General features: G+C 45.3%; 1 protein-coding gene across 3 annotated transcripts in view; it reads right to left on the minus strand.

The window, feature by feature from the left end:
* Positions 1–13,848, minus strand: part of LOC149370516 (MAM and LDL-receptor class A domain-containing protein 1-like) — a 197,706-nt gene that overhangs the window by 79,639 nt on the left and 104,219 nt on the right. For all 3 annotated transcript variants that reach the window (XR_016285828.1, XM_089562058.1, XM_089562069.1), the window contains 8 exons: positions 12,345–12,470; positions 11,384–11,531; positions 8,881–8,992; positions 7,986–8,082; positions 7,818–7,868; positions 4,382–4,462; positions 2,409–2,614; positions 571–664 (listed from right to left, as the gene is read on the minus strand). Coding sequence is in view for 2 of the 3 variants with exons in the window: in XM_089562058.1 (XP_089418184.1) it covers positions 571–664; positions 2,409–2,614; positions 4,382–4,462; positions 7,818–7,868; positions 7,986–8,082; positions 8,881–8,992; positions 11,384–11,531; positions 12,345–12,470 (915 nt within the window). In the remaining variant the exon portion in view is untranslated. The remainder of the gene's footprint in view (positions 1–570; positions 665–2,408; positions 2,615–4,381; positions 4,463–7,817; positions 7,869–7,985; positions 8,083–8,880; positions 8,993–11,383; positions 11,532–12,344; positions 12,471–13,848) is intronic.

Here is a 13,848-nt window from a genome sequence, read left to right on the forward strand (position 1 = left end):
TCAACCTCGTCCCCGCAAACTCAGTAGTGTCTAACCATTGTATGGGAAGCAAAGTTAGTGTCCGTGATAAAAAAAAATTGACAGATGATCACAATAGGCAGTAATGTGAAATTTCATCGCAGCTCTTCGGTTAGAGTATTGTGCTCATCCAATCTGATCCCCTGGGGTCTTCCCGTGGCAGCCACCTTCCGTTTGCCGATTCCTTCGTGACTTGGTGACACACCCTCAACGCGTGCATCATGTCCTCCCTCACCAATACCTCACCACCTATGCCATTAATTAAACTAACCTTCGCAAATTTATTATGCCCATTGTCACTCGCCCTCACCTCACTGACTCAATCCGTCATGAGTTGACGCTGAAGACGCCTCAATCCCCCAAGACTGGACGGTGAGGAAGCCTCACGAGGGCAGGCCCTCGTCAGGCAACGTGTCCTCGTGAAGCAACGTGGATGCCCTCGTGAGGGTATCCACGTCTCAATGCGGAACATTGCGTGAAAACGTAGCTCCTTTAGGCACTTCCTTTCAAACAAAATATGTTTCATTTTCTTTCCAGACTTCTTGCACTTACTCAGTTGGTGGCAAAACTCCTCGCTCCCCAGTACATCGTCGATAGCAACAAAGCCATGTGGATTTTTTCCAGAGGTGGCAATGATCGGTTTTTCCTAAAAAGTAAATGATCAAATAAATTCTTTCACGCCTGCCGTACAACGGGAGTCTAAATACTAGCCTCCTCATTCTCCGTAATGGCAAAAATTTGTAAGCCAAAACCATTTGCCAGTCATCGATCATGCAGTCTATCCACACTACACCACCGAAAGAAAAGCGTATGGCTACAATACCTATTTTTCACTGCCGATAGTGAACGCATCTGCAAATTTATTTGCACGGGCTCAGTTCAAGTCGGCAGTTACCGAAAATATTTCTACCAGATATGTAAATGTGTGCACAATGAACATGCTTTTGGGCATAAATTCAGTACGTGTAGATTGCTTTTGCGAAATAAGGAGTAAGCAATATTACGTGCTTTATTATTGGCTGTAAGAATAATTATATACCTATTATATGCATTCAGTTTTTCAAATCCAAATTTCTCTCTATAAATTATCAATGACAATAATTTCTCCAGATTCGCTGGTGGAGAAAAATGCTCGACATCCACCCCGAAACAAGACTCTAAACTACTGATATCTGCCTGTGCTGCCTCAAAGCACAATGAACAATGCGAGAATGAGAACTCAGTAGTATTTGCGCAAGTGGTGAAAACACTGTAGCACGGCTCTGAGACTCACGTATAGCCGCAATTGATTCTTGCTAGCCAAATAAAGTGTGTCGTTGAAAGAGTTATCCGGAAATTTTCGTTTCGTCTGGAGATCGTCGAATCCCATAATAGGGCAAATAAGGTGGCGCATGATTTTTTTTCTCTGTTGCCAGATTGCAGTCTTGAAGTTTTTAACAATTTCATATCTTCTAGGTCCCGGGGAGCGAAATTTAAAGCAACAAAATAGAGAATGTAGCAAATATTTTGTTCCTGAAAGCATGCACGAAACTAGAAAACGGAGGCCACCTCAATAATGCGTCCCGGAATTCTTAACTAGTTCACAGTAACTTTTGATTTTTTGTTTAATGTGGTGTTTACTTTATCGAGTCACACCGCTATTTATTGTCAGATTTCGTCATATTTCGCAGGATCTATTAGAGGCACGCATACGATACAAAGATTTGCGCTTTACTTTTCGTTTTCTAAGCTCCTATAAGTAATTCAGCGCTTGTATATTGTGGTTGCTTTTCAACTGTTTATTTGGAACAGCTATGAACTGCGGCTCATAACAGCGGCATTAGGAATTAACTGGCAGTAAGTCAACGAACGCGACTGAAGGAGAGTGAATGTTTCAAAAGATTTTTTTCACTTCTCGCCCAACTCTGGAAAGAGTAACATGCTCCAAAACTATTCTTACCTTCGCATGCTACTTGTTATTGTACGCTTCTTTTTTTAGATCCACAACCTGTTATTCGCGTAGCCCCCTCCCTCCACCTCCCGCAGCCAACTCTGCAAGGTTGAAGACTTAATCTTTGCGGTGATAAAAAAAAAAACAGCGCCAAAGAGACGAACCAAACAATGAAAGAGCTTAACAGGACTAAAGCAGCCCGTTCCACTTTAAGACAGCATGCGTTCTGGTTCACTTCTGGCCTTGTGTCCTGTCGGCTCTTAGCGCAGTTTTTAACTCGTCCACATAAGTCAGATCCAACCAACTCGTTCTTCCATTGTTCAGAATGTGAAGCGCTTGCCCGCGGTTGAGAAGAGTGACTATGCCATCGAAATCAGGAGTGTCTTTCTCAACTGGACTTTTGCAAACCACACCGTCTAGCATCCCACAACTACATACAAGAGGATGGCTGCCTACGCACCCATAGCGACGTGAACGACATCGCGTGACGCTTCCATACTCCTTTACCCACGGAGACGCCTTCGTCTTGCACCTGGAGTTTCACGCCGTCGGATAGGGCGGGCAGGTAGTACCACAAAGACAAGCATTGATAACGAAGGGGCTCCCGCAGTTCCATTGACGTGCGGTTGCCCACGATGCCAGGGCTTTTGAAGAGAAGATAGTAACCTGTGAAAAGAAATGAGAGCGTCAAGGGATCCCTCTCTTTGAAAGACATAGAGTTACATTTTTTTTCAGCGAATACCTGAATTAAAATGATTTCTTATGATTTTCAGAGACAAGCGCAATAGCATTACAGAAATCGAAACTTTTAACCAAATGATCCAGTTTCAAGAGTAAACATTTAAAAAGCAGACAAATACGCATCCGAGCGGCTCATTTCAAAAAACATCGCTAAGGGTCGTTCCTGCGAATCAGAATCATTCGCCGCGGACACGCAGCCGGAGCTTGCAGGCTCCGGCTACCATACCGACTGTTGCGTAAATCAGAGAAAATCGAAAAAAAATTCTCTCGGCCTAATCGCACGTTTGTTCGTGCTCAAATTTCGCACAGGGGTTGCATTTGGCGGTCAGTTTTGTTTTATGCCAATTTAGGTGGGGTACTTGCCTGATTCGGTCAGAATTATTTGGAAATCCCCATTGTCTGCGGCGACGGAAAACCAGAACAGAACGGCTTCGCAGCACTGGTACCCGTGGCGCCATCTCGTACCAACCGGAGAAACGAGCCCTCTACCGGCACGGCCGTACTACCGGGGAGGGCGGCGTAGGAGGACTTGGACTCGCATCCAAATCACGGCCATGGCCTTCTCTTGATCGCTGTACGACTGCATTTTCGGTGATGTCTTGCGCTGCTTCGCAGCAGACAGCACCAAGTAAAGATGATTTGCTCACCAATTTAGCGCAGCTGGGTTTCTCCGGTTGGTACGAGATGGCGCTACGGGTACCACTGCTGAGAAGCCTTTCGGTTTTGGTTCCCCGTCGCCGCAGACGATGGGGATTTCCAAATAATTCTGACCGAATCAGGCAAATACCCCACCTAAATGTGTTATAAAACAAAACTGACCGCCAAATGCAACCTCTGTGCGAAATTTGAGCCCGAACAACCGTGCGGTTAGGCCGAGAGAATTTTTTTTCGATTTTCTCTGATTTACGCAACACGCGATAGATGCCCGGAGTTGATTCCGCAGCCATGCATACTGACGGCGCCCGCATTGCGCGTACACGTTTCTTGCGTAGACAGTGCTACTAACGGGGCGCTTCCTTGCCTGCTTCTAGCGCAATTGATGTTGGTAGCTTTAGGAAGCCACCCCCTTCAGCAATTCCTCCCCCTCTCCCCCTTCTGATAGTTGCTCATAGCAATTTTTTTGCAGTAAAAAGAAATTAAAGGACTTACCACCGGTTTTTCCGTCAGCGTAACGTGAGTCTGAACAGCAGCTTTTTGCGGTGCTGAATAAGTCTTATCTGAGACACCTAATCGCGCCCAAGGAGGCCGTGCTTGTGGTGCCCTGTATACGCGCTGCTGCACACAGAGGGCGCCAGTCTGATTTCCTCCTAGTTTATTTCTTGTAGCACGTCGACTTTAACGATGCCAACGTCGACGCTGCAGAACCAGAAAACTTGCCCTTAACGGCTTTCGTTGTAAAATCAAGGTCAATCCCTCTCTCCATGGCACGTAGCTATTATCTCGCTTCTCCTCTGGTTACTACTTGGGCAAGGTCACGACTTTATAATGCAGCTACTGCGGAGGGTGCACAACGTCTTCGTAGTATATTTTAGGTCCTTCCTGTTGTGCGATAAAGGAACACTCAAGACTGGGTATAGGTCCCGCAATGCATGGTTATATCCAAATAGTTGCCCCGAGAGCTAGGCACTTGAGGTTCATCAATACTGTTAAGCCAAAGCGGTTTTATGCGCGCCTCTGAACTATGGAACTTACCATCTGCAGTCTGTGTTGTGTGGTCTTGGGGAAGTTTGTCAAAGGATCCGGCTCGCTCCACTTCAAAGGTTGCCTCGTCTCCTGAAAGCAGAACAATGACATCAATGCGTCTTGTCAGCTGAAATATCCTGCACATTCAGTCGGCATTTCTTGTCCTTCAAAAAATGATAGATTACGGCAGAGAGGTAATACACCGTCAACACCACGTCGACGCTGACCGCTACAATCTCGGACGGCGAATCGTTCAGGCGACCATGTGTGGGTTTGGACACCAGGTCGTCGCCGTGGGTTGTCTGAAAAATTACTGCGCCGATACTTCGGACCTTACCGTGTCCTCCGCCGCATTAGTGACGTGACGTACGAAGTTTCACCGGCAACTCCAGGCCGCCCAACGCGCAGACCACCGCATCCGGATGTTGTGCACGTTGTTCGTATGAAGCCGTACCACGACCGTCGTGCTGATTGTGCTTGACGCTGAGTGCCGCCGGTTCTGTGTCGTGATAAGCTGTGTTTAACTTTCCGTGTCTAACCCCTTTTCCCCCCTGTGAACGCGGGCCGCATCGAGGCGATACTGCAGAGGAGGGAGCAATGGTACAGCTCCGAAGTGGAGGAAGAAGTGCTTCGCCATCTCGCTTGTGACGAGAAAGAAGAAGTGCTTCGCTTTCTGACTGATGACCGCTCGGCAGACTGGAACAGTTATTGTGTCTCTAACTGTGTGCCGTGTAATATTCGTGACAATGTGTTCTCCATTCTAAGTAATAAAATATACATCTAAGGAATGCTTTTGTTAACCATTGCAGATCTCTCAAATGTCGCATGTAGGCACTCCACAGGAAAAGAACACTGCTTTTTGATGATTCATCATATTGATGACTCATGCCGAAGGAAATCTGTTGACATATTCCTAGAAAATTAACACAAACGCTTCTAGTTTCCGCGACCTCTACCACGTTCTGTATAGCGCTGAACATCGACCACTACCGCCGAAACACAGCATTGATTTTTTTTTTGCCGGTTGAACTAGCTGATGCACTCACACGACGAATTTTAGCAGTCAGATTCTGAAGCGGGTTGGTAGATGAGTCTTCAGTACCAACACCTTCACGCACCATATGTCACCGCATGCTTTAGTTTTGTTCCAATGGCAAGTGAGAATCTTTCCACGGAGCAACGAGTTTTTCTCTACTGGCAGCCAAGAGATGGTGGTAGTTGTAGACGTCGAGAAAGACTTGGCTTGGCACCCTTTGGACGCAAGGAAGACAGCGTTATTGTGCCTTGAAGATAAGACTATGGACCCCGGAAATTTCGGCACCCGCCATCAGTGTTCAACAGAAAGGAAAAAAGAAAATTGGTGTAATCTCCTAGCATGCGCTGTTTCTTGACCATGTCCATGCCTATTTGTTGAACTCATAGCACCTGACGAATGCTACGATCATTTCAGCGCGACTGTTCAAAGATGCCGCAAACCTAGTTCTAATAGTCGCATCACGCAGTGTCTAAGAACTCTGTAGTCATCACATCTAAGTTTCTCTTTCCGAACACTGTTGCTTCTATTGAGCGTGGTAACGAAGTCTAAGCTCATGCTATGTGTGCACTCAGCAATAGAAAAAAAGTCAAACTTCACTAACTTGCTGGTTTCGATCTACGCGATCGCTATAATTTACAGAATTTTCAGCTAATTCAGGTGGGCCCCACGCTGCTTTGGGCGTCACATTCAGCGCTTATGACGAAAACGCTTTCATGTCAGCGAGCGCTTCCAAGACTAAAGGAAGCATTCCGATGCAAGCCCTACCGAAGTCTGGAGGTCCTGTTTTTGCCGCCGTGTGGCTTTTATGATGCTGACGAGCTCATGCCAGCGAAACATTCAGCAGGAATGCCCTTTTCTGCTCGGGGGGCCAATACTACACTATATAATTCGTATGTCCTTCAACGTTCACTAACGCACTTGAGCAGCTAGCGTGTGGTAGCAAACAAATGAATTAAAGGAAGCCTTCCCATCCACAGAAGTACTTCAGGGAGAGCGGAATAACGAGACTACATACAAAAAAAATTCAGTGTTTACGCTTGCCGCGAAATTCAGTGACAGCAAGGGTAAACGTTCCCAACTATTCAAAATCATTGCCACTGTCTCTCCTTCTTTCATCACTTCCTTAATAGGACAGCCCAGTTGGCCACCCAATGTAATAGTGGTGCCGCGCCTTTTCTTATACTTACTTATAACGCTTACACAGACGCACGCTCTCTGTGACTTCCGCAGAGTGAGGTGTCCTCTAGCTATGCGTGCATCAGGTTTGAAGTGCTGCCACCACGTTCAGGTTACGTTGCTACATTTTCCCTTCCTGCACTACGCAACGTGGAATTTTCGTCTGTAAGGTGTTTTGACAGAGCCTTGCGGATTTGTTCGGGGGACGTGTTTGCGGGCAGAGCCCCTGGCGAGTACTGCGTGTGTCAAAGCGTCACATTTTCGTAAACACTCTGCTCTCCAAAAACTACAGCGTTTGAGAGGCGTTCAGAAGCGTTCGGTGGTGTCTTACAATCACCACAAAGGCTGCTCAAAGCGCAAGGCTAGGACTGCTTGTGGGATGTTGTCATGTCATCACGGATGAGAACGTGCACCCCCCAAGAAGATAAAGGAAGCGCGATGTGCGTACAGGGATTGGTCACGAGGTTCTGGAACGAGCAGATTTGTAACCAGGGAGCGGAAGGCACCCCATTAACCGCTGCCGTTCTGAAAACAGAAATCTAAGATTATTTGAATCATCCGTGCTCGGTGTCTGCTGTATATGGTAGCTGTACTTCCCGCCACAAAATTTGCAAGCTGTGTCTGTATATTTTAATTCAGCACCATCACTACTTTTGAGGTCTTTGTTCTGACGGTGATTGGTTTGTTGGTCTTTGAGGTCTTTGTTTGACGGCTTCCGCTTTATTCCCCGGTAAATTTTGCGAAACAGACCAGTGGTAATGATGCTTCTTCTACCTGTTGTAACAGTGACCATAATATCTATTTGGTGTCGTTAAATGGAGGTTTAAAGGCATAAAATTCGCCTTTTTCGTAGGTGCACCAATAAGAAGAAATGTAAACTGAGCATTAAGGCAGGTAAGCACATAAAACCTTCATCTCATTGTAAGTGTGTGCGCTGTCCACACTCCAACGGAGTCAGGGTGTTACAACCGTGCTGAAGCAAACTGTACGCATACAATCAAATCTTTAGTTCCTCTTATCTATCCTGACTCTACGGAGTACAGCTTATGTGCCCTCTGCGCATCATCGCCCTCGTCCTCTAGTACTTCTCCCCGAGCATGATTCATCGCTTCTCTTTATGTCTGGTAAAGCTGACGTCGGATAAAGGACATCAGTAAGGAGTGTGTCCATTGTAGTCTGCATAAATATTGGCCATTAAAATTTCTTCGTATTAAACATGGGCACAAATCTTACCTTTAGCAGGTATTTCCCAGGGCAGGCATTCGTCCTCGAAGGTACAAAAATCTTGAAAGAAAAATACACGGCACATATAGTTCTATATTCAGTAGAAACTGTAACGGCTAAGTAAACTTGTAGTAGAAATTGATTGTATTGGGATCATAAAACTTTTGCGCCACTTACTATAGGGTGGACATTCGCCGTCAGTGAATTCCACGTCGTCCAACATGATTCCCGAATCGGTCTTTACTCCGGCGGCAACCACACCTTCGAAGACAAGCTGTGAAAAATAACAAAAGCGTCGCTAATGTGGCTCGCATCTTTTGGTGATTCTACGCCATTCGAATGTACTGCTCAAAATAATTAAAGTTACCTGTGGAGGGGCGCAACATTCTTCGGGACTATTTATCAATCATGTAGTTTTTTGAATACGGCCAAAGGAAATTAGTAGCCGAGAAGAATATGTTCAAAAACAGGAATAACATCTGCCGTCTCTCGTCGACAACATTGTCTGCCACTCCTGCAGACTTTACAGTAAGAAATGACTGTAGGATAGTAAGGAAAGCGATCTACATGGCAGTCTGCCCTAACGCTACATGATTTGAAGCCATTACGTAGAATTTTTCTTCGAAATTTACGCGTTTATGTAGAAAAAAATTCCAGCCTTTTTAGAACCCGACTATGGTGCTCTAAAGATACGGCCGTAGTGTTCTACATTAGATATTGCAAGTCAAAATGACGGCGCTTGCCTTCATCATTCTAAATTTATCTCGAACCTGGAATTTTGTCGTATTGCGAAAACAGTCAGAAGGCGGTTAAGAGTAAACATATAGTAATAAAGTAAATACGAAAATATCTGAACCAAAAAGCGAAAACATTGTCTACAAAAACCACCTTCTCTGCATTGGTGGGGTCAAGGCTCGGAGAGATTGTATATCACGTAAATCAAGCTTTCTGCCTCAACCCATGTGATTGCGGGAGAAAGCTTGGTGTTCAGTTGTCGTGGAAAGAATTTCTTCCAACTCCCACCATTGCCAAAAAGAAAAAAAAAACCAGGAGAGAATAGTAGGCCACTAACGTTCCAGTTGGATCTCGAAGAAATCGTAACGGTGCGAGCAATCCAGTAGTCAGATCGGCCGGCTGTAGACACAGACACGAGTGGATCTCGGAGTACAGTTTCTTTGGTGAACCTATGAAAGTACAAAAGATTTTATATGGCGAAGAAATCGGAACAAGGTCGATTATAAAACAACGTCATTTAAATGTGACGCGCTACGATAAAGCACCCGCACGCGAAATACAAAACTGGACTAGCACTGCCATGCACACTGGTCAATCCAACGAAAAAAAAAATAAAACTTTGCCTCATCTCAGCTAACCGCGTAATGAAACGCTTGTGAGTGTGGGAATAAAACGTAAACAAGATTATTCGCGGTGTGCGAAGAAGAAAAACCACGTGTAAAGTGATGTCTTACCATGTTTTAAAGAACCCTCCGCAAGCGTATGTCCTGCGCTGCGACGTTAAGCACCACAACCGTAAAATATGTTTTTCAGTTAAGCGGTAACATAAGTTGTAATTTCCGACTAACTTAAAATCTATGACTAGACGACAATTTTTCCTCAATCCCAAATCTTCAACTCATTTCCGAAATTTGAAACATGGATACAGAATAAATCAAAATAAACGTTTCTTATTTTTGAATTAGGTGTCTTGAAAAAAAGGTATTCGAGCTGCAAGAAACGATCCAATTACAGATGCTGCTCTCTCTTCTAGTCGACAAAGGAGATTGAAATTTTGAAATGGGTGCTTCTTGTAATACTGCAAGGTCATTTACGGTAGCAATCATGAAAACTTGTTCCCTTGCTCACTTCTACCAGATTGATGCATAAAATGTCATTTGGTTAAACTTTCGCGAATTAACCTAAACACTTTCTCATGACAGGTGTTCCTAGAGACTGCGAGAAAACAGTGTGGCGCAAAATTAATGCACTACAAAATAAGCTCTGCTTTCAGACTGTCTAAAATGTAGATTTTTATCGGCAAATGCCGACCAGAAAACACAGAACTACGTCTAAGTAATATATGGTTCGTACCACCTTTGAACATCGTTATAGCGAAGTAAAAGGGACCTCGGATTTCTTTCGTTATAGGCGCCGCTTCGTCATAGCAGTACGCAACCCAGGCTGCAATTCACATGCACCAACAGGCTTACCTGCGGCAGTGTATACCGAGGAGAGCATAGCCGCCATTTATTGTGCGCCGATGGGCGGAGCAGGGGTCATCAACGCGCGCAACAAGCTCCCACCGCATATAGGAACATATTCACACTAACCGAATGTGTCAGCCTTGCCAACGCGCACCGGTATATTCGGGAGCCCGCATAGACTTGAGCGCCTGTAAAACGGGTCTCGGAGGAATAGTGCTACAAAAGACAGGAAGAGATCCATTTGGAATATTTAGCACCGTCTTCCAGGCGCTGAAGCTGATGCGGGCAGCTATAACAGAGGGGCCGCTTGTTTCAGAGGCCGAACAAGGCTACCTTTTTAAAAGCGTGCTCCATATAAGATGACTTCGTCAGAGGGGCCCCTTTTCTTTTGGTTTCGCTGCACAGCTTATGACCACGCAAGACACAAAGTTCACCACATGAGAGTGTTGTCTTGTGACGAATGCGTACCCCAGACCAAAGGCTTCGGTGATCGCCGCCTTCTGGTCAATGGCAATTGTTTTTGATCATTTAAATGCCGTAACTTCACTCTGTGAAACCAGTATGACGTGGATACTGTCAAGCCCACCAAGCCCACTGAAAAGCGGCTTTAAGATTTTTGATCACATGGCTAAGACGGAAAGCAAACCACACGTGCAACCACGCGAGCAGAACGTAGTCGCAGTGACCCTTCAACAGTGAGGAGGTTGGATCACGGGAGAACTCCAAGTAAGAGAGAACTTGGCAAGTCCGCCAAGGCGCCGCATGAGGCTGTGGGCCGAGAGCACTGCGCATCCTGGCATCGTTAAATGGAACGTGAACTTAATTATCGGCTAAGAAGCCACCACCAGCGTTGAAATCACGCTGATGAATGGCACAGACCAGCTATTCTTGTCTTTTGTGCGGTCCTCGACAGAGAAAGTTATGCACGAGGGCTGCAATTTGCAACATCGAAGTTGTACGCCAGCGTTGGCAGCCGTTAGAATTAAACACACTCAGCACGAAATAGCCAGGCGAGTACATCGGAGGTTCGATTTATATCGAACCTCCGACGCACTCGCATCAGGAAAAATGTTCTGCGCAGGAATGAGATCAAAAATATATAAATTGTATAAAAGCTTTCTAAAGGAAACGCATACTTTTTGTATGTACATTGCTTCGTTATAAAGCGTCTGGTTACAGCGATGCTTGGATGCATCTTCACGGATCAAAAACGGTGCACTGATTCAGGCTGCCAAGCTTTCTATTTAAGATATTTTTGTGTGCACAGCAGCTTGGTTACGGTACTTATCGTTCCTCGAACTCAGTTTCTTCTTTTATTTTTTTACCCGGGAAAGAGAGGAAAACGAACATGGAATGCTGCGTTGCTAATCTCACCTGTACACATTGAGCTGGCTTGTAGCGCCACGTCCGCTCCACCAGAAAGTGACGCAGGTGGCCTCAGTGGGTGGCCGTGTCTGCAAGAACACTCTGGCGACTGGGTGGTGCGAGTCTACTCCAGTCGTGTTCAGGTACAAGTAGCGGCCTGGTGAAACATCGGAATACAGACAACAGACAGTAGGTAAGGTTCACATGAGATACTGCTTATGTCACCCCGCCCATGTCTGACACCGCCACTTACGGGTCGACTAAATTCGCTCGTTTTACTAATGCCAACAGAATAATATTAATAATAATAGTTTAATTGCAGGTAAGCGTACATAATCATAACCAGCCCACTTAAGCAAAATGCTTCTGAGCACGGCTGGGCGGTACAGCATTATTGCATCAAGGCGTAGCCACGAAAAATAAACATAATATTGGAAGCACACAACATTCAATACAGAAACAAGCACAGAATATGATGTCAAACACTTGCATGTTGCGAAGTAGCTCGAAACGAGGTATTCGGACACAGCAACATAGAGAGATGAACAAGATCATACTTTCAACCTATATTAATTATATATATCAACCAGTCTCTGTTGATGGTTATCAGGAATGGGTATTGCCGCATTAGTGTGTCGTTTATTATTGACACCGAAGAAAAGCAACAGGAGTTTTCCTGCCGATTCAAAATAAAACCTTTATCTTCAGGTACAAGCATGCCGACTAGGAAAGGTCCGATAGGAAGAGCTAATCTCATATAACGGCGTAAGAGAGCAAGGACGAGAGCACACAACAGACAGGAGCGGTGCTACTGTGTGCTCTTATCCTTGTTTTCTTGCTCTATTTTCTAGTATTAGCAAAGTCTCGATGAAAAGAATTTCAAGAACGTTTAGAATCAAAGAGGCGCTTCTTCTCTTCAAATTTCCGATGAACAGCCAGCTAAACGCATCTGCAAATAAAATCTAGTCACCTTGCAGATTCTTGAGCGTGTGGTCCGGAAAACCAAACAGCGCGGCACGGCGAGGCTGCCAGGAGCTGAAGCTGCCCGGAGCTGGTATCGTCAAGCAAGGGGAGCCCTCCTCCCAAGAGCAGAAGTCTGAGTGGGAAAAGGTACAAAAGATTTGCGATATTGTTGAGATTGTATCAAATAGACTGAGCATGCGGTACCATTAAGTAGTCACCAGAATCATTTCAAAACATTTCGTCAACCGAAGCAAAAGCAGTTACACAGGTGCAGCTCACATTGTCTTGCCTGATGCAATGCTTATAAACTATCTACTACATGATTGACAGAATATAAATGTTGCAGAGAGCAAAATGATCGGTTCGATACTTACCTCGAGCGCAGTGAACTCGTGGCAATACCCGAAAGCAAGACATATAGTGGCTCGAAAGAGACGGCTTTCGGCACAGCTCCTAGGCGTAGCGATTCCCTAGACGCCTCGTACACAATGTGCAACCTTTACCGTGCGACAGCTATTTGAGCCCTGCTGCCTTCGATGTGGCAAGCAGGTTCCTCTGATAATTTTCAACCGCCCAACAACTCTTGGTGTTCTTGAACTGCTGTCACATTTGAAATCAGAAGTGCCGACTTTAATGTAATTCACTAATACTAAAATTACATAATATTTTGTATTAATCAGACTAGTCATCATTTTCATTCAACATGAACCAACTCGCCCAAACTAGAGTTCCACTTCATCATTGTCCTCTGAACTTTGCGTAAATACACGCCTTGGAACTCTTGCTATTTCATCCACCACCACTTTTGTTTTCTATCCTGCATCTCCGCAGCAAAATGGCTTCACACTCACACAATATCTCTCTTCTGATTATTTTAAATGAAAGCAACACTTATTGGTAGAAGGGTAAGCTTGTGTTTCCCGGAACAAGAGCTTCTCTGCTGCCCTTTGTTCCTCTTTTGTCAGGAACGCGTTCCTTTTTCTTCTGTTCCAGTGAACACATTGAGCAGTTCCAAACAATACTTCCGCTCTCCTTAAACGAAACATACTTCGTGTTTGCTCCGAAGTGCCTGGTTCCTGTTTTTTAGTAAAACACTTCTCACAAACCTACGGGACGGCAGAGTATTTAGGGTCTATTGCTGCACCGAACCGAACAGGAGAGCTCGCCATGAAGAAACGAGTGCATAAGAGTTTTCGAAGATGTGATATGTGATATCGGTGTTGGCAGACGCAGATTTATGTGGCCTCACTGTAGGTCCCTGTAGGGTTTATGCAGCATTCCGTATGTGCAGATTACCAGAGCTGCCTGCTCAACTATACGGGCATTGCTGGGATGTTGCTTGTTAATAGTTCCTGCGTTTGCGCGGGACGCTTATCATTAAGCTCACCACGTAAGCTCGTCTATATCATAGTCCTTCAATGCTTTTATGGTCATGAAACTTCTCCGTAACGCTATGGGAGAGCTTCATATGTTGACCGCGCCTTCCACGAGGCGGCGCTACGAGTCCTGTG

This window comes from Amblyomma mixtum, chromosome 1 (assembly GCF_055824585.1).
Source record: "Amblyomma mixtum isolate Tamu chromosome 1, ASM5582458v1, whole genome shotgun sequence".
NCBI classification, from domain to species: Eukaryota; Metazoa; Arthropoda; class Arachnida; order Ixodida; family Ixodidae; genus Amblyomma; species Amblyomma mixtum.